The sequence below is a fragment of the Anastrepha obliqua genome, chromosome 2 (assembly GCF_027943255.1).
Source record: "Anastrepha obliqua isolate idAnaObli1 chromosome 2, idAnaObli1_1.0, whole genome shotgun sequence".
Taxonomy (NCBI): domain Eukaryota; kingdom Metazoa; phylum Arthropoda; class Insecta; order Diptera; family Tephritidae; genus Anastrepha; species Anastrepha obliqua.
The window spans coordinates 123,724,021-123,743,756 of NC_072893.1; the positions used below are offsets into that span (position 1 = coordinate 123,724,021).

The window sequence follows — 19,736 nt, forward strand, 5'->3', positions numbered from 1 at the left end:
CTTCTAAGCTACAAGATTTGTGAGATCTAACTATTGTCTCATTATATTAACTTCTTTGTTCTAAAAGATATCTCTTCAATGATTTTACACTTCTCAAATCTATGAAGATCATCTCATTATGTCAGCTACACTCCGGGTTTCATTAACCAGCTCTATGAGACCTTAGCCGCTCACATTGCACAGATGAGTACTGTCCCTTCGTGTTCACTAATGCTTCCTGCTCCATAGTAGGATAAGGAATGTCTTCTCTATATACTTCTTAAATAGGTGATCCCCATCTCTTTCTCTGTCTCTCTCTCTAGCTCTCTTTCGCTTATGCTCTGGCCATCTAACCGGCAAAATTTGCCAGGCCTTAGCCTACACTGACCATTCGACACTACTCATTTTCGTTCCTCCTAGTTCACTAAAGCCTCGTCCTTCATAGTTTGCTAAGGAATATCTCCTTAATGATTTTATACTTCTTAAATCGGTGACCTGCCTTTTACTATCTCTGTCATACCCCAAATTTTAACCTATAAGATTTATGTGCTCTTAACCAACACTGCTCACTACTCATCTCCGTCTCTCCTTGCTTCCTATTCCACGGTGAACCCCACGCCCCTCTCTTTCTCTTCTTGTCTCTCTCTGCCTCTTTCTCTCTCTCTCTCTCTCTTACCTGTAGGACTCTAACCAACAAAATTTGATTGCCCATACTGACCATTAGACACTACTCATTTTCATGCCTCATTGTTCACTAATATCTCGTCTTTTAACCTACCAGCTTTATGAGATCATAGATCCCTACTCATCTGAGTCCCTCATTGTTCGCTACTGTCTCGCCCTTCAAAGTTGATTATGCAATTGACGACTTTATTATCCATAAGAACTGTAAAGGGATTTCATACTTACTACATTATTCCAAACTTATGCAAATATATGCACAGAAGTAAGGATATAAAAATCTGCATAATTTTATACTTATTTTTGCCAGCTTTTACAACAAGAAAGTTTACAAAAACGAACAACATGAATTTGACTATAATAGCTACGAATAGAATAGAATGTAGTAAGCGCGCAATGAATTTGAAAATTATTATTTATGTACCACATTTTTTTACTTATAGATTTCTTGCTGCTGTACCAGCATAATGCGAAGGACATAGACCCTACTGCTGAAGTGTTTGAATTTAAATTGTGAGCTGCTGCCGCTGTCGTTGCACACTGACCTCTGCGGTAGCGAGTAGAATGGCGTGGACGGGGCTTGTATTAACATAATCAACACGGCGAAAACGGAAGTCGAGCGCATAATCGAAATTGCCAACGGTCAGGATATGACATGAAAACGTTGATGTGTATGTGAAAGTGTAGCAATAGTTGGCAGCATGTAAAGGAAAGCGAAGAAAGCGCGGAACAGTTCCAATGCATTGTGTTCAAGGGAAAATTATGTGAAGAGCAAGAAATTGTCAAATTGAAGCGCAAGCAAATCACGGAAGTGAGTTTATGAATTTTTGAAATTTAAATGGATATATTCCACGATATTTGCATATACTGCATGCCATACATAGAACGTTGTGGAAAAGTACTACCAATGGCACAACTGTGAGGGTATGTTGGCGTTGGTATTTAAGCGCAAAATTACAAAGCTAGCGCGCACAGGCAACGGAAGGATAGTTGCACAAATGCGCGGCTAAGTCGAGCACCGGCATCTCAAGGGAATATGTGAGCAAGCGTGTGGATGTGCAAAAAACGAAATACACAAAGGTGCAGAACAGAAGCAAAAGAAAATATGCATAGTGAGAAGAAAAGTGCAAGGGTTTGAAATTAACGCAGCAGGAAGAGAGTAAGCAGCGAAAAGGTGCAGAATTATAAATTTGAGAAAGTAAAACTAATAATAAAGTCTACTCGCCATGCTATGAAATAACGAGGAAAGTGCAGTAACAAACAACCGACGAAAGTATTTAGGATTTTTCACTAATCTTCGGGTGAAATAATCAAGTGATACGCTGCTGTTGGGCGACATTCAATCAACTGGACCAGTACGCCTGCGCGCGCGCTCTATCTTTTATCGAAATACGCACGTGATACCCTTTCCCCATCAGTAGCGCGCTGTCATTCTCTCCTCGCCCCACTTTCTCTGCATCTATCTCCTTCTCTCTATCTCGTTCACTCTCTCTCTTTCTCAACTGGTCGAGCTGCTTACTCGCACACTCACTTGATTGCGCAATTGATCTTGTGGCTCTTTGGCTTATAAATGTACAAGGACAGCAGCTACCGCAGCAGTCCGCAGCCAACACCGCCCAAAGCAACGCCAGTAACAACAACAGCAGCAGCAGATAATATAACAGTCGTAACAACAACGGCAACAGCAACAATCACAGCAGCCGAGCTTACGGCGAGCACACAACCAAGTGAGACTGAGAGTGCATCCGGAGTAGTTGTCGCAACATCGCACACGACAAATGAGCCTGCCGCCACTGGAGCGACAGTGAGTAGCATAGCAGAAGCTGCTAGCGCAGCACACGTTAGCATCAGCACCAGCAGCAACACGCCCATCACACTCAGCCTCGCAGCCGAACACTTGGAGGCGGAGTATTACCAACTCAGCTGCGCCTCAGATTGTTCGGTGTCGTCAACATCCTCATCATCCCACACCTCGTGCAGCGGCAGCGACGACAGCGAGAATAGTGAAGTATACACATTTCGTGCGCGTCCCGCTTTCCCCGCACACACCTTACGCGGTAGACCCAAGCGGCGCGCTACTCTACGCCGCGAACACGCACACAGCGATAGTCAGCAAGCGACGCCACTAGACGTCCCGAGTCGCCGTGGTAGCGCTGTAAGTGGCCTCAGCGGCGGTAGTGGCATCAGCGGCGGCAGCAGCAGCTGTCGGCATCATAAACATCATAAGCGTGCCAGTATCAGCGCTGATGTGCGCGTTTTGCGCAAAATCGGTTATATTGCGTCACGCGTACGCTTTTTAGCAAAAATCTATGGTGATTTCAAGTTGGTGAATCCTTATAGTCCAGCCAAACAGCGCAAGCAATTACAGGATATACTACTGCGCCATTCGATACCCGATACAGAACGTAGAAGTGCGGCAGCTGCGTCGGGTTATCGAACGAAGCGTATAACGACGGCGGTTGACGCCTCGGTGGCGGTAGCGGTATCGGCAGACGTAACGACCACAACGTCGGCTACACCGCTAGCCCACCAACGCAGTGTAACGCCCGATAGTTCGTTGGCAAGCAGCAGTTACGGCATAACAAAAACGAGCGACGACACTAAAACGGCGTACGAGGACGAACAGGCAGCGCAAGCGCCTAGGGCTGAAGAAGAGCCGACGCTGAGCTCCTTAGAGGACGACGAGGAAGAGACTTCTGCGACATACACAGGGGGCACGGTGCGCCGCAAGTCGTCCGTAGTTGTAACGGGCGTGGAGGAGACCGCCACATCGAAACATTCACTTGCTGTACTTGAGGAGCTGCTGGTACAGTTCTATGAGCAGCGACAGCATCGCATCACCGTAATACGGCGCCGACAGCACAGTCGTCGCGGCAGTCAGCGTGGTAACGGTAAAATCACAACAAGCAACAAACAGCTGCCAACGCAGCAGCCACAAAAGCTAATCATTATGAGCGGTGGCAGCGCTGTTGCGATGGACAGTAACGTCGGGCAACAGCTACTGCATACAACCACCGATATAGAACAGCAAACGAATTTACGTAATGCCAATAATCTGTGTAACAGCAGTAATACAGCTGATAGCAGTAGCCAAGTAACAGCCACAACGCAACAAAGCAGCACAACAGCTGCGGCAGCCATAAATACACCCGCAACTGCATCTAGTCAAACACAAAAGCCACCGCAGCAGCAACGCAGCTACAGCAATGCCTTCCTGCAGCCGTTTAGCATTAGTGGCTGTATGGATCGTCGGCGGCGCGCCAGCGATTGCTCAACGCATCCTAGTAGCCAGCAATTGTTGCAGCAGCAGCTGTTGAGCAATCAATTGCAAGTAACGCTAAAAAACAACAACTACAACGCATTTACTGCGGGTGTTGGTGGCAAATTTCCTTATCATCGCGGCAGCTGTGGGGGCGCAGGCGAACATTTGCTGGCTGCCAATTCCATTGCCAATCGTTCGACGATCATACTGAGCAAATCTTGTAGCAATGTGGAAGGTGGACCGGCGGCGCTTCATGGCGGTGTTGGTAGCGGTAATGGTGATGTGATACGCAAATTTAGCTTGGGCGGTCACGTAGACGCATCGAGTAATGGCAATATGGCGTCGCCAGCGTTGACACCCTCACCAACACAGCAGCCGCAGTTAGCGGCCACACATGCGGCATCACCACAAGCACAACAACAGCAGCAACAACAACCCACCGCTGGCGTTCCGGGCAGCAATGGCAACAACGAGTACAACATTGTGCAGTTGAATAACACGATAATACAGTGTCACTTCAACGATGAGGATTTTCGTGCGCTCATCAAAGACCTGAAGCGCAAAGTGGAGTACACCGAGCGCATGAATTGGCTATGTGAGTATCGAAGCAAATATTTTATACTTACTTTTCAAGCAAATTTAAAACAAATTCAATTTAAAAATGTAAAGCCATATTCGTTTTTAATCAACTCATGGCACGAACAAATATTACACAAAAAAAAAAAAACAGAGTTATAAGTCACGCCCAAGAGAAAGGTTATTAAAATAATTAATATTTTCATTTAAATGAATGCTTAATCCATTTTTATTTTACACGTATTTAATTGTTCTGAATCAGCGGTTATTTTTCTGACATTTTTCGCTTCACTTAATAAAGGGATATAGACAAGCATTTCGTTATGAGCGCGCAATTTAACTGAAACTCGCTTGCAGGCCAGCTATAGGCGGCGCACGTTCGCATAACAAGTTTGAGCGAAATATAACGCAGTATAGAGAAACCATCATAACTTGCATGAAATCTACTTGCCACAAAAAATGCCTTTGGCTCAATATTTACCACATAACTACAAGTTAATATGCATATGAAATACTTGTGAAGCTTAATAGCTTCCTACTTACCTGCCTGCAGCGCGTTTTCATCATATTACAAATTATGTTGCATTTTACGTGCTCAGAATTGGTGTGCGAACGGCACCTATGCTATGGCAAAGTTTGGTGCGAATTTCCACTGCAACACATATGTGGTAGAGCAGGCGCGCTAGTATCCTTTTTTCAGATGTATTTTAATTTTTTCGTTTTTATCGTTAAACGACGATAATTATATGGTGTAATGTAATTGTAGAGCAATGAAGCGTAATTTTGTGCCAGGATCATTAATGGTGCTTACATTGGAAAAATTTTGCTGCAATTGTATGCATCGTAATATTTAGTAAGAATTTCGGTGATTTTAATACACAACGGCTTTAAGCGCCCAACTTCTTGTTGATTTACTTCTACTTAAATTTATTTTCACTCTCCTTTAAGCGTTTCGCTCGCAAAATAGGTCAAGCGTGGCCTCATTGTTTGTTCAAGTGGTAGCATAAAATTTTCTTGCATCGTAAATTACAGCAATTGGAAACATTATTCCATGCCGCTAGAGTTTTGCACACTGTCCACTAAAGTATAATATTTGTAATTTCCCGCGCAGCTGTTCTCAGCTTCTATTAGCTGCTTTCCTTCCATATTAATGACTTTAAATTTTTTTATAGCTGCAACGCATTCACCACTTCCTCTTTCTATGCATACAAGATTTATATATAAACTTAATGGCAACTGATTTCATCCACTTAAGCTTGATTCGCTAATTCGTCTTGCGCATTTTTCTTTCATTATTTTTCCTCTACTTAATTTCGTTACATTTCATCATTTCACGCCCACTTCCTTCCCACGAGTGCAGTCGCTGCAATTTATAAAAAAAACAGAAAAACTTCTTGTCGCAACAATTTTCAGCATCGTCAGCCACACCGTACCACTACTACCAGTGACCATTAGCTTTGTCTCCAATCCTTTTGTCCTTTGTTGTAACAAAGTTGAAATATTCACACCATCCGTTGTACGTCAGAAACTGTTTCTTCCTTCTGTTTTTCCGTTGCGTTTAACTGCTGATATTTAATTCGAGAAGTATAGCCATGCTTTATCTCTATACGTAGATTTATGTATGTGTAGACACATATGTATGTATATGTATGTGTGCGTGTGTGCAGGCGGATGGGTTGATATTTAGCGTGCTGTAAAGTTAAGCTGTAAAATACATTGTAGACATTTCAATTAAATTGCGATAGTCAAGCGTAAGCACAGTGGACAGTTGATAGTTGAAAGGAATTTCAAATTAACCAAGAAGTGCTGAATGGCTGTAGCTTTCGAAATCTACTTTTGTAAATGAACGTTGCTTTTAAGGCACTAAACTCTTATTAAATTTGAAGAAAAACTTTCGCCTTTTAAGGGTAGCACGTGAATGCCCTTTTTTTATTGCACAAATAGTTTTAAGAATTTAACGTGTTAATTCAACTTGCGCGTCTGCGATGTGTATCATACTTCTCACTTTTGTATATGTATGTTATAAATGCCTGCTATGCTGTTATAAATGGGCGTAGTTATATATTAAACAAAAATTTAACACTACTTACATGCGAATATCAAGGTAACGTAATTTTTTAATGTCAGCCTCTTATAATTTCTGTAAAATAAATCACATTTTGTGTGAAATATTGTCTCATAAGAATTTGCCGTATCTTTTAAAAAGTACAAGCTATTGAACTCTACTCTGAAAAAGGAACTTAGTTATTAAAGTAGTGCCATCGCAGTAAATCCCAAACAAATAACTTGCTTTAAAACCTTTCCGCACATATATCCTTTGTTTTGGCTATTTATAAATTACCACGCAACTTGAATAAATAATTTAGAAAACGAATAGAATACATCTTCATTTAATAAATATTATAAATTTTTAGCGGACATTGCCTTTGAACTCTATTTTGGCAAATGAACGTAGTTAATCCACTTCTACAAATAACTTAGGAAATATATATATTACATCTTCCTTTAATAAATATCATAAATCTTTAACAGTTATGAAAAATGAGCGTAGTTGTTATAGTACAAGGCTCAGAATGAATTTCGAACTAATCAGTTGCTTCAAAACCACTCCCCTCATATATCCTTTCTTTTTGCTACTTACAAACTGTTACTCAACTTCAACAAATAACTTAAGAAATGCAAATATTACATCTTCCTTTAATAAATATCATAAATAGTTAACAGTTATCGAGTTTGAACTCTACTTCGAAAAATGAATGTAGTTGTTATAGCACTAGCCTCAGAACGAATTTCGAACTAGTCACTCGCTTCAAAACTACTCCACACATATCTCCTTTTTTTTGCTATTTATAAAGTACCACGCAACGCCAATAAATAACTTAAAGAATATAAAGACAGCACCTTCATTTCATAAACATTATAAATCATTAGCCGTTTTCGCTTTTGAACTCTACTTTGGAAAATGAACGTAGTTGTTATAGTAGTAGCTACACAATGAATTTCAAACTAATCAGTTGCTTCAAAGCTGCTCCCCTCATAGATCCTGTTTTTGCTATTTATAAATTACCACGCAAATTCAAAAAATAACTCAAAAAATGTTTAGAATACGTTTTCATATTATAAATATTATACATTTTTAACGGGTACTGCTTTTGATCTCTATTTTGGCAAATGAACGTAGTTGTTAAAGCACTAGCCTTAGAATGAATTTCAAACTAATCACATGCTTCAAAGCCACTCCGCACATATATCCTTTTTTTTTTGCTATTTATAAAGTACTACGAAACTTCCATAAATAAGTTAAAAATTGTGTAGAATACGTTTTCTTATAATAAATATCACAAATCTTTAACAGTTAATGCTTTCAAGCTTGACTTCAGTTAATGAACCCAGCTAGTGCATTAGTAACTACGTATTAATTTTCAAAAAAAATCACTTATAATCAAACAAATCGAAACGTATATCCTTTTTTCATTATGACAAAAAATGTATATCTAAAATAACATTGCGTACACAGAATTCTCCCATTATTGCCTTAAGTTGCCGATATTTGCTTTCTTCTGTCCTTCCACACAAGTAATATTAATGAATATTCCCAGTCAAATACATATAAGTATGTTTACTTACATACAGTCATACATTTTCATATACATATTTGTCTCTTCAATTGTGTGCGCCTGGGTAGCTGCCAACTCGTAAAAGCAAAAAATCTCTTTGTAATATAATAATAAAGTTATGCGCATATCCTTGTTGCCAGCTTACTGTTGATTCCTCGTTTGTTTGCTGCTTCTGAGTTGTGCTTTCGAATGCTTTGTTTCATTCCATTCCATACAACGCATACTTTCAATGGAACAGGGTGAATCACAGCATGGCCGATTGTTATAGGTCGTAGAACAGCGAAAACAACAACAAGAACAAATCTTTTAAGCAAAACTCGTTGCCGAATGAAGCCGTTGTAGTTCAATTGAGTGTTAGCAGTAAATGAATTTTAGCCAGAATATATACAAACATACAAAGCTATACAGGATATATGTATTAGAACACTATACGACCGTGTGGATGAGAACACGCTTGCGTAGGTAAGTGAATAAAAAAAATTATGAAGACAGCTGTAGTTTCAATTGAATATCAGCGGACGCCTTCCGCTTAGACCAAACTTCATTAATATGACAAATGATGTTGATTGAAATAGAATGTTTTACCAATTTTGCAATTTATCGGTAACTGTATTGTGTAAGTAAGGTTTATATTACCCAATCATTGTATGGGAAGGAGTTGTTAATTTAAAACTAATTCGCTGAAATATAAACATGGAAAAACTTATTTTCATGAATTTTAAGAGCTGATATCGAACAGTGAGAAAAGGACATTCATGCGGCTACAGAAAACAAATTAGGATTTGTGCCAAATTTTACAGGCATGCAGCGTAAGAACTTTAGCAATTATATAATATACAACAATTCAGCATGCAATTTATAGACTTAAAGCAGTTAATACAGTAACATTGTTCCTAATGTGAAATTAATTAATTTTTATAGACAATTTTTTTGCATTTTTCTCTCGCGTAAAAAGGGACATTAAGGAATCAACATTAAAAATTAGTCCAATCATAAAAAATTGGTTGTGAGTTAATTATGAGTAATTTGAAGCTAAGCAACAACGAGCTACATCTCAACGTCCGTGCGTAATACTGGACAGTAAATTACTGTGGAAGCGCAATGTTGATGAAAGGGTGAAAAAGGTTAATAATGATATGCACGCATGTAAAAGAACGCTGGACGTCACTTCGGGTCTATATCCCTCAATGATGCGTTGGCGCTACACGGCAAAAGTTAGACCGATATTGCTGTATAGGGCCTTGGTATGGTGGTTTGTAATAAGCCACTTGAAATATTTGATGCCATTGAAAAGGATTCAGCGGTTCGCTGCTCTGTGCATAATAGGAGAGATGAAAACCACTCCTACGGCGGCGCTAAAAATACTAATTAGCACACCACCTATTTACCCTAAGATTAGTGGCTGCGCAAAGATTAGTGGCTGCTGGAATATTTATTTACGGAATCTTCGGAAATAGTTCAGAGGAGTACAGGTTGCCCAGACTATATGACTCTACGCTTTAATAGGGCAAGAAGGTTTCACACTACAATTGAAGAACATCCCATCCCACGTTGGATTTTTCAATTTACACAGATGGCTCTAAAATTTTGGGCGAAGTGGGAGCGGGTATTCGCTGCTTAAAACTAAGGATAAGGCAGCTAATTAAGTTGCCGGACTAAAACAGCATTTTCCAAGCGCAAGTCTTTGCTGTTGGGCGAGCCACGGTGCTGGCCTACACAAAAACTGAAAATAACTCATTAATTAATATATATGTGCACAGTCAAGTAGCAATTAAAGCAATCACCTCATAGGCTATCGCTTCAATAAGCGATGAACTTTGTTGTGGAAAACATATGAAGAGGCGGATTTGTATGTGTGTGCAGCGACAGCAAAGCTGCGCTTATGGCATTTGACAGCCTTCCAACCACTTCAAAGGTAGTTGATTTCTGTAAATACAAGATTAACTATGTTGGTAAACATAATATCCTGATGCTAACGTGGCTCCCGAGCCACGTGGGTATCTCGGTTAACGAGATCTCTGACTCAACTTAGCTAGAATATGCTCTGAGACCAACTTCTTTGGCTCGGAGCCCGTTCTGCCACTCCCATCTGTAGCCATCAAAGCCACGGCTTAGCAAATGGGTTACTTTAACCCACAAGCGAGCCTGGTAGGCTGAGAGAGGTTGCGGATGGACAAAACTGATGTTACCTGTCATGTCCGAGTGACTATCACAGATCCTCCTGTCATTAAGCAGAAGCGACTGGTTGGTCTGATGATGGGCCACTTTCTAGAGGCGAAGCATATGCAAAAGGTAGGCATCTCAGGCAATGCACTCTGGGCAGCATGTGGAAAGGAGGATGAGACGGCGGACCACTTCCTGTGGGTCCGCCCGGTCTTCGCTCGAATCATGTTTGAGGTCTTTGGCACTGTTGTGTTTAGAAGCGACCATCTTGGCTCCTTGGCGCCACAAGATATACTCAGATTTCTTCGGAGGTTGGGTAGATTTAAAGAAAATTAAAAGGGGAACCCGAGGGCAGTACAATGGACTTAATGTTGTCTGAATGCTGTGCTTGCCAGTCTGTCTCGACACAAAAAACAAAAAAAAACCTCATATTGTATTAAGTCCAAAAATGGCCAACCTGGCAGGGAAGCAACAAAAAGGCTAACCGCAAACAGAAGGTTGGAAACGAAAATTAGATGAGAAAGCTAAAAGTGATGTTAACCTCCCGTTTGAATAAGAGAACGACACACAAAAATCGCTAAATATATAGACAATGAAATGGTCGACTACATGAAAAAGCAAGCGGAAGCTAGGTGGACTAATCTGACCACATGCGAAACTGCAAAAGTGATGTATAGAACTAATGACAAAAAACTGATTCAATTCGTATTTACGCTCTCACGAAAATAACGGCACACGCTTACAAGATAGAGATTGCTAGAAATGGCAAAAGCAGGCAGTGCAGAGAGGATATAGGGAAAACTTTAGAGCACCGTTTTTGTCTTAGATTTCATAAGAGGTTTGCACTTCGACCTCATAGTCTTCTGGGCCCAGCTTATGTATCTTTGTCCGGCAATATCAAAAACGCACTCGAAATGCCTGGGAGCCGCACAGTATGAGGGTCTGGTGGATAACTCAAAAATGGATCTTCCAGCGCTGCTTAGATATGCTAAAAACGTTAACATCCTACATGACGTTTATTTTAAATCTTAAAAGCGGTCCGACTTCATCTGGTATCGCGAGGGACCAAAGCTGCAGAAAGCGGCAGTTAAAATAAACGAAGTTTCGTTTACGCAAAGCGGAGCGCCTTCGTTGACCATATACTCTTAGTGAGTTACGGCAAGAAAGCAATTCGTTTGCGTTAATTTTGCAATCCCTTATTGTAAGACATCCGATAACGAAAATCGGAAATATAATTGATTCTGTGTAACTTTGATAAATTAATCTAGCTTTAATAAACAAAATAAATAGGTCACTCGAATTGTTTACACTGCATCTCGGTTTGTTCTAAAAACTCCTATCAGTTGCCTGCAGCGTTTGAAATATGTCGAGTATTCATTTACTTGGTTACCTCGCTATTCCAGTATTTATGTGCATACACTTATACCTAGACATATACGCATATGATGCATGTGCGTGTGTGCAGACAGTTTCAATTAAATGCTGGAATTGCCTTGCCTTTCGCATATGTGCAGCTATCACATCCTTGCTTTTGCCTATTATTCAATTTCCCTGAAAACACATCCCACCATTCCTACCTCCATTATTGACCTCCAGCTTTTGATCAATTTTTGACAGCCCAGGTTTATTTTGTGTTCATATCCAGGCGTAGCAGCCTAAGCCATGGCCACAAATACACTTGCTTATATCTACACGTGTGTGTGTGTGTGTGTACCTGTACCTGGACACACACGTCACTTGTCTTTAAATGAATTGGTTTCGTGTGCAGACATTTCAAAGATATTTGCGGCACACACAATCCACAGAGATACATTCCTCCTTTAGTCCATATGCATACATACATACATGCGCACGTATGTAAAAGGATATGCAAATTTATTCATGCATACTTATCTATTCTGGTCTCTTATGTGTATTAATGTATATATTATAGGTATTTCTAAGCTCATATAACGAAGCTAATTCCGAATCTATGTAGCCAGCAAGCGCATATCCTCACTAGTTCCTCTTTATCCTCACCTGTCCAACTATTCCTTACTTGGGTGTGCAATTTTTATTTAGTTTTTATCATTTTTCGTTGTATTTATTTTTTTCTTATTATTAACATTTTATTTTATTTCCACATTCCTGTCCTTGCTGCCAGCTTTTGTTTGCCATACAAGCAAATATTTTTTTGTTGTGCTCCAGCTAAACTGACATTCTGACTTTATCCTTTCCCCGGTGCTCAATTGTATCGTTGTAATATGATTTTTTACTTCTACTCTTTGCAATTTTATTTCATACCATTATAATCTACTTTTATTTAACGCTCTGACAGAAGCAGGTCAAACCACATGGTTGTCTATTTACGAGTATCCTGAATTTTTGTTGCACGAGTATTGTGCTTTTTCTTGTTCGCATTTTTTCATTCTCGTGTATTTATGTTTTTTTGCGATTTGTCTTCTCAGTTCATTTTATATTGCCTTGCTGCACGTTGAATTATCACTTTCGTGTAACGCGCTCGTTCCATGAATCCTTTTTAATATTGCTGCATATTAAATATTTTCATTTTCTCTTTGTATGCATATTTATTTATTTTTTATTATCGCCTGTGGCTGCATGTCTTACTCACTTAGTTGGCTCCCTTATCCATCTGACTGCTGTCGCATTGTGTTATTCACAATATCTGCTCACTTAATCCTTTCCTGTCTGCACACCCTTGCATAGCTGCAAACGATTATACCCAGGCAAAGAAATTGAACTCAGAACAGTGGTGTAAAAATCAGAGTCTTGTGGCAGTTAGAGAAAATGCTTACTACTAAAATGTAAGGAGCCTATTAAAAATTAATTCTTGTCTTGTAAAATTACTGGCCTAAATTCATCGCTTTCCACTTGTTGTTTGGCTAATTCACTGATATGGCGAGTAATTACAATTGCAATTAGGGAATTGGACAGAAGAGGCGCGAGTGGAATCTTCGATTTCCCTTTAGGTGGGGTCAGGTGTAAGCGGTTGTTGGGTGGGGCACACTCAGGCTCAAAACCCATTGTGATGCCGCGTGCGGAACTAGTCCTTATCTGTCCCCTGATTTCTGCAGAACTGAGATCTTCTAGAGCAGAAGTGACTGAGATCTTTTAGATAAGATCCTGGAAAGAGCAGAACAATGGCACAGAAGTGCGAGGTCGTATCTTTCTCTTCCTCATCGAGACAGCTTGTGTTTGCGCACCCTTCCTCTGGGAGTGCCCCGTTATAACTGAGATCAGTGTGCTAAAACTGGGCTTATTTTAGGCCAGTGCATTTAGCACTGAGAGTCGGCTGCAATTGTCGGGCGATTCTGCAGGTGATTACATCACGCCATCATTCATTCGCTGCTCTTATGCTCTTAAGATTTCTTTAAAGATAAGTAGCTTACATGTTTGTAACGGTATGCCTAAGTCATTGTCTGTGCACTCATTGGTCCAGTTGGTGCCGAGTCTCGCTAGTTCAACGACTCTGCATTTACCCTGAAAGCAGCAACGGCCAGGAACCAACGTTATCTTTAGGTGAAATGGCTCAGCCATCTCGTTAAGAGATTAATTTAATTCCACCCAATTGGAGCAAAGGAAAGAACATAACCTCTGGCAGATGATGCAAGATTCTAAATCCTTCCATCAACAATTAGTCAGCTTCAACGCGTCTCGAAAGATTTGTTTAGTGATGAAACTCGAATGCACATGAAACTCTGCTTATTCTGAGATCTTGTAGATAGAGCCGTTTTGTTCAGTTCGTTAGCCATTGTTAGGGTACGCTAGCGCCAAAATCAATTTATCGCTGTGCTGATGAGTTAAGGCTAATTTTCAAGGCAGCAACCACTATTACGGCGCCAAGAGCCCTTATTGCCCTTGGTTGGTTCTTAGGCAGAGGTCCCTTTCCTATTTCTGGTTGTGCGACAAAGTTAGCATTTCTAGTCCCGGGTCTTTGTATTGCCTAGTTTTTTGAGGCATCTGGCTTCTCTCGTAAGGAGACATATTGCGTCCGAATCGCCAAAGTATTCTAGTTTCTTGAACGTTTGTGAGGGACATGGAAGCTAGGGTACCCTGAGTCTTAAGCGAGATATAACCTTGCACTTCTAAAATTATATACCATATTCACGTTTGATTGAAATCTTTAGAGAACTGTATTTTTCTAGAAGCTTAGTTTTCCTATACAAACAAACACTTTGTGGACCATATACATATATCAAATTTAAAGACGCCTGCGTCACCTAGCTGCTCCATTTGTTGCAAAACTGTTTCTGCTCTACGCGTTTTTATATATTCTGCCAATGAACCTTTCATAACAGCTGACCACAGTTCAATACACCTAAACTCCAGTTGAAAGACAATACGTTCGGCTACTTCTTTTGAATATCGTGCTTCCTTCCCACTAGTTTTCTCCACCCAATGCCGTATGTTGTGCACAAAAACTCATAACAGCTGATCCAAGTTCAACTCATCTAAACTCCAGTTTAAAGTCCAAACGTTCGGCTACTTTTTTAATTAAGTGTAAGATAAGAGTTTATTAAGTAGAAAACGTTACAAAATTTATGTTATCGCACAATTTACAGAATATGATATAAATCTTAATTCTACATCATTATATTTGTATATTTATCACAGGTTTGGTTTTTTAACCGATTTTTTCTTTTTTTTTTTCGAAGGAAAAAACTACTATGTGTACTTCCTTCTCTCTATACAATAATATAGGGATCCTGAGAAATAGCTCTTTTAGCTGCCGCGAGCAAAATGTCTTGGAATGCAAATAGTTGTCTGATCGTAAATGGTTAAGTAGAGCCAAAGAAGTCAGTTGCTCGATTTATATATGCGGCGTGATTTTTTCAGCACGATCAAATGACAAGTGGAATGACGGACCTTGGTGTGGCTAAATAAAATTTATTCGATCAAAAGCTATTTGAGCTCAGTATCGCGGGCGCTCTAAGCTAGTAATGGCCAGAGTATTAGTTTAAATAAAAATTCGGCCTGCTAACGGTAAGAGCCTGATTATAATATGTAAGCAGTGTGCGTATGGGAGTAAATAATTCCATAAATCGGTTGAGTATTGCTAGGTGAATGAAATGATAAGAAAATGCCTCGACGCGCATTTACACAACTGGCGAAAGGTGTTCACGAGCTCCTTCCCATTCGAACTTCATGACCTTTACGTAAATTGGGTCAAATTTCAATTTCAGATAACTCTGATGGTGACTGTGTCAATCTGAAGTAGTTTCAGAGCCTCAATAGTCTTGTATTCATACGTCGGTCGGATGCAGTTCCTCGTGAATTCATATATCGCAGGCCTATTAGAATTACCCTTTTGAAAATTGCTCTACTTCACTCCAATAGCTGAACTTCACTTAGAGCACATTGGCATTTTATTAAAATTTTGTTTTACTTCCGGCTCAACACACCAGTTGGAGCTGTATCCAAATTTACTTTCTTCTGTTCTGATTTTGTTTCGCATTCTGTTTTTTTAGAACTTCCTTTATTTTTTAATATTTTTGGGCATAAATAATTTCAAAATTCTGTGCAAACTCCAAGGTGAGTGTGGTACACATCTTAGTTTTCCACTAGTGAAATTTTCTGCTGGGAATCTGGGTATGTTTGTATTTACGGCAATCAATGTTCCCTTGTAAGGAAGTTTGGACTTAAATTCATTTGGATGATTTGTTATTGCATACCGTATACATACTTTTATTGTTATGCGAGTACCTATGTGGGTATTAGGCAATTTTCTAGAATTTATACATAAAATTGTTGTTAATTTGCCGAAATCGCTTGCGCAAGAGTCGTAATAGGATTACATTATATACTTTTGAAGCTAATGACCGGCTTAACAAGTAATTTAGCGTTAAATGGCATTAACTCTTAGATTATGCGTGGAATTGAAAATGATTATTGTGGGCGGTCGTATTGGAAAGTGAGCCGAAATTGCAAGCTCCTGGCAAATGAATTAATTATGAAAATTTGTTTATCTGCGAATTAAGTTGAAGTTTAGCGATTTCGCGCGAATTTTAAGGATATCGTTATTAATGTAAAAACACGGTAGCCAACTAGTACAGGATTTGCTACAATAAAACTTCAAATTGAAAAGTGGCCATATCATCCGATCCTACAATTAACTTGGAGTAAGCTATTACTTTGTTAATTTTTAACAACTAAAAGTTTATCTACCAAAAAAAAACAAAAAAGGGATCTGCGTAGTTAAACTGTAATATTGCCTCGAGCGCACTGAAAGTTCGTGTTTACTTAGCAACAATGATTCTAAGTCCATTCCCCGCATTTGAATTTTTAAGCCTCGTCTAAGTGAAGTCGAAAAAACGGTGTTAAATTAACAAAAACGCTAAGTTTTTGCAATATGAGGAAAGCTGTGCAATAGCAGGCGAAACACTATTTATATGCAGCAAGAGAAAACTCGTATTCACGCTAAAAACGAGGCATCATAAAAAAGGATATTCGCGCAAAACCCACAATAATGTTGCGTATACACTATAAATTTACGTATGCGCAGTTACGGTCTTGCCATGTTCATTAAGCCAATGCGAGAGTGAAATTAGCTTTTTTTCGGAAACTGCAGCGAATTAAACTTTCTACAATGTTGAAAACGGAAAAGTTGTGTTTCCAAAGTAAACAGCAACATTTTATGTTGATTTTAGTTGAGTTTAGTGTGCATATGAAAAAAGGATATTTCCACGTCAAGCTTGGAACGGTAACGAATGCTTTGAAAGTTTGCATAACTTTAGCGGCAACTGAGTTGCGTTCATAGGCTGAATTTTAGTAACTTAGAATGATGATATATTGAATATTTTATGAGTTTCCGTTAGTATTTTACAACTAGAATTTATTAGAGATTTGCTGAGTTGTGGGTTATAGTGTGCGGTGGCAGAAAATTGTTTAAGCGAACTGAAAACTATTTGCTATAAAAAAGGATATGCGCAAACAAACCAAAATTTCATGAGAAATAAAGTGAAATTCATTAATCGCGTTTGTACAAGCTTGACACATTCGGTCTGTGAGTTTCAGCAAAAATGTTGTTGAATATTGCAAATTAAAGTCATTACTCGTTGAGTGTCCCTAAGAAAATACGCACGGAAACATATATTTTTGCTCTAGCAATGTAGTTTCCACATGCTGACTAAGATTTTAAGTGCCTGCTTAATTTTTTAAAGTACGCACTGAAAGTTGAAATATACATAGCCATAAGTTAATCGAGTTCGCATAGCGTGATTGAAATAATTATACAAAAAGTGTAGTAGAGAAAATAAGAGATAAATCGAAATGAATCTGCAAAGGAATGTGCCAATCTAATCTAAACGTAAAAAAAGGACATTCCTGAGTAAGCTGTAATATCATTACGAATTTGCTGAAATTCGGCATGCGCTTAGTAAAAATCAAGCTACGTTCGCATACCAAGTTTGAAAGATTTACAAATAAGTTCGCCTGCAAAAAACACAAAATGAGTTGACTATTGCGCAAACAATAGTTTGCAAGAAATACCTTCTACTCGTGTGGCAGTATATAAAAATTCAGTAGCTTGCAAGAAATGCACATTCCCGCAACAATCCTCAATTTCGTTCTAAGTTGGTACTTTTCTGCATAACAACATTAAATTGAAATAACCTGAATGAAAATTTCATAAAAAATATTCATATTCAGTAATATGCTGTTTATAAACCATCTTTTTAGCTTAAGATTCTGTTCCAAGAAATTTTGTGCATATTTCAGTCAAGGACATTGGTGCAAAATTTGAAATATTTTTGTAATTTTGCTAGAAAAGGACATGCACTAAGCTTAAAACTAACTGCGTTCGCATGCCTTGTAAGAAGTAACTGTAAGACGATTTCTCAAGAGATTTTTTTATATATATTAATGTTAATATATTTATAAATAATATTTTCATCAGATATTGTAATTTCGGATTTTATTTCAAGATTGTTTTATATATACATATATATACATATATTTATATATATAAAGGACATTCGTGCATGAGTTGTAGTATTGTCGGGAATTCGATGAAAATTGGCATGAGGTTAGATGTCAATATACTGCGTTCGCATGCCTTGTATGAAGTTTTTATTAAAAGTTTTTATTATTTATAAATTTACAAATATGTATATTGTCGAAAAGGGAAAAAATTCCATATCATGTATATATATAAGTAAGATTTTAATCGTAAGACTATTTTTCAACTTTTTTTTTATAAATTTAAAAAGAGGACATTAATGCAAAAAGTTAAATATTGTCACAATTTCGCTGGAATTTAAATGCGTTTAGCTTAAAACTGATTGCGTTCGCATGCCAGGTATGAATCATTTATGAAAAGTTCTTATTTCTAATTCACAAATAGGGGTTAAAAATTTCAAAATAAAAAAAAATTATGAAAAAAGATCGCGAATAATATTTATAAATCATAATTTAATCAGACATTAAGATTTCGGATTTTATTTAAAGAAGTATTGACCATATATAAAAAAGGACATTCAAGCATGAGCTGGAGTATTATCGCAAATTCGCTAAAAATTGGCATGAGCTTAGCTTACAACTAACTGCGTTCGCATGCCTAGTACGGATAGTTTACAAAATAGTTTTTACTAAGAATTCACAATCATTTTTATAATTCACTTTTTTTATAATTGTAAAGTATCTGCGAGTTTTGTTCTGCCATCAAAGCCTCAAACATAAAATATTTTTCATGTATCCTTTGCGTTTATACATAAATCCAAGTCATAAATCACGAACATAGTAAATGAGATTTAACTTACATATTTTTGCATACATAAAACATATGCCGCCCGTATGGTATTTGCAATATTTAGTTAGCCACGCTCTCATGTCGTAAATTTCCATTAAGGATTTGCATTCGCGAACCCTCGTTTACGAGAGCATAGGCGAATGCAAAAATAGATACGTATATATCTGTCTATAGCGCATAGATACTTATTTCTCGACAGCACAAGGTCTCACTGATACTGATAAGAGCTGCAGTCAAGTAAGTGTTAAGTATACGAGCACATACACTCATAGGCACATGCACACAAGGATATACCAGCATGGCGTTGTATCATAACTACATATACACGTGTAAAAAAATTTATATTCTTTGTAAACGCCGATGTATGCACAATAGTTTCATTGTTATGGCGAGTAGGATTTTTTTCACTTTTTACTCACCCACTTCAGCGATTTATCCTAAGAGGCACATAAATTATTTAATGTGTAGTTGAAAAAGGAAAAGTAAAGTCTTACAAAGCGACAAATAAATATATGTCTTATATTTCTGCTCGTACATGCATGCGTTATGTATATGTGTAACAAGAAAATGATGGCAAGAATTTCATAGTAAAATTACACCACAACATGCCACAGCCATAAATAAAAAAAAGCAAAAAGAAATCATGATTTTATGCTTGAGAGTACTTACATACTTTGAGTGCAATCTCATAAAAAGAAGCAAGTTCGCCTGT

The 19,736-nt window shown here is 38.4% G+C and overlaps 1 protein-coding gene across 1 annotated transcript in view; it reads left to right on the forward strand.

Moving 5' to 3' along the window:
• LOC129239016 (high affinity cGMP-specific 3',5'-cyclic phosphodiesterase 9A) overlaps positions 1 to 19,736 on the forward strand; it is a 204,972-nt gene that overhangs the window by 28,678 nt on the left and 156,558 nt on the right. The window contains exon 4 of the mRNA XM_054874280.1: positions 1,104 to 4,517. Within this exon, the coding sequence (XP_054730255.1) occupies positions 2,231 to 4,517 (2,287 nt within the window). The 5' untranslated portion in view covers positions 1,104 to 2,230. The remainder of the gene's footprint in view (positions 1 to 1,103; positions 4,518 to 19,736) is intronic.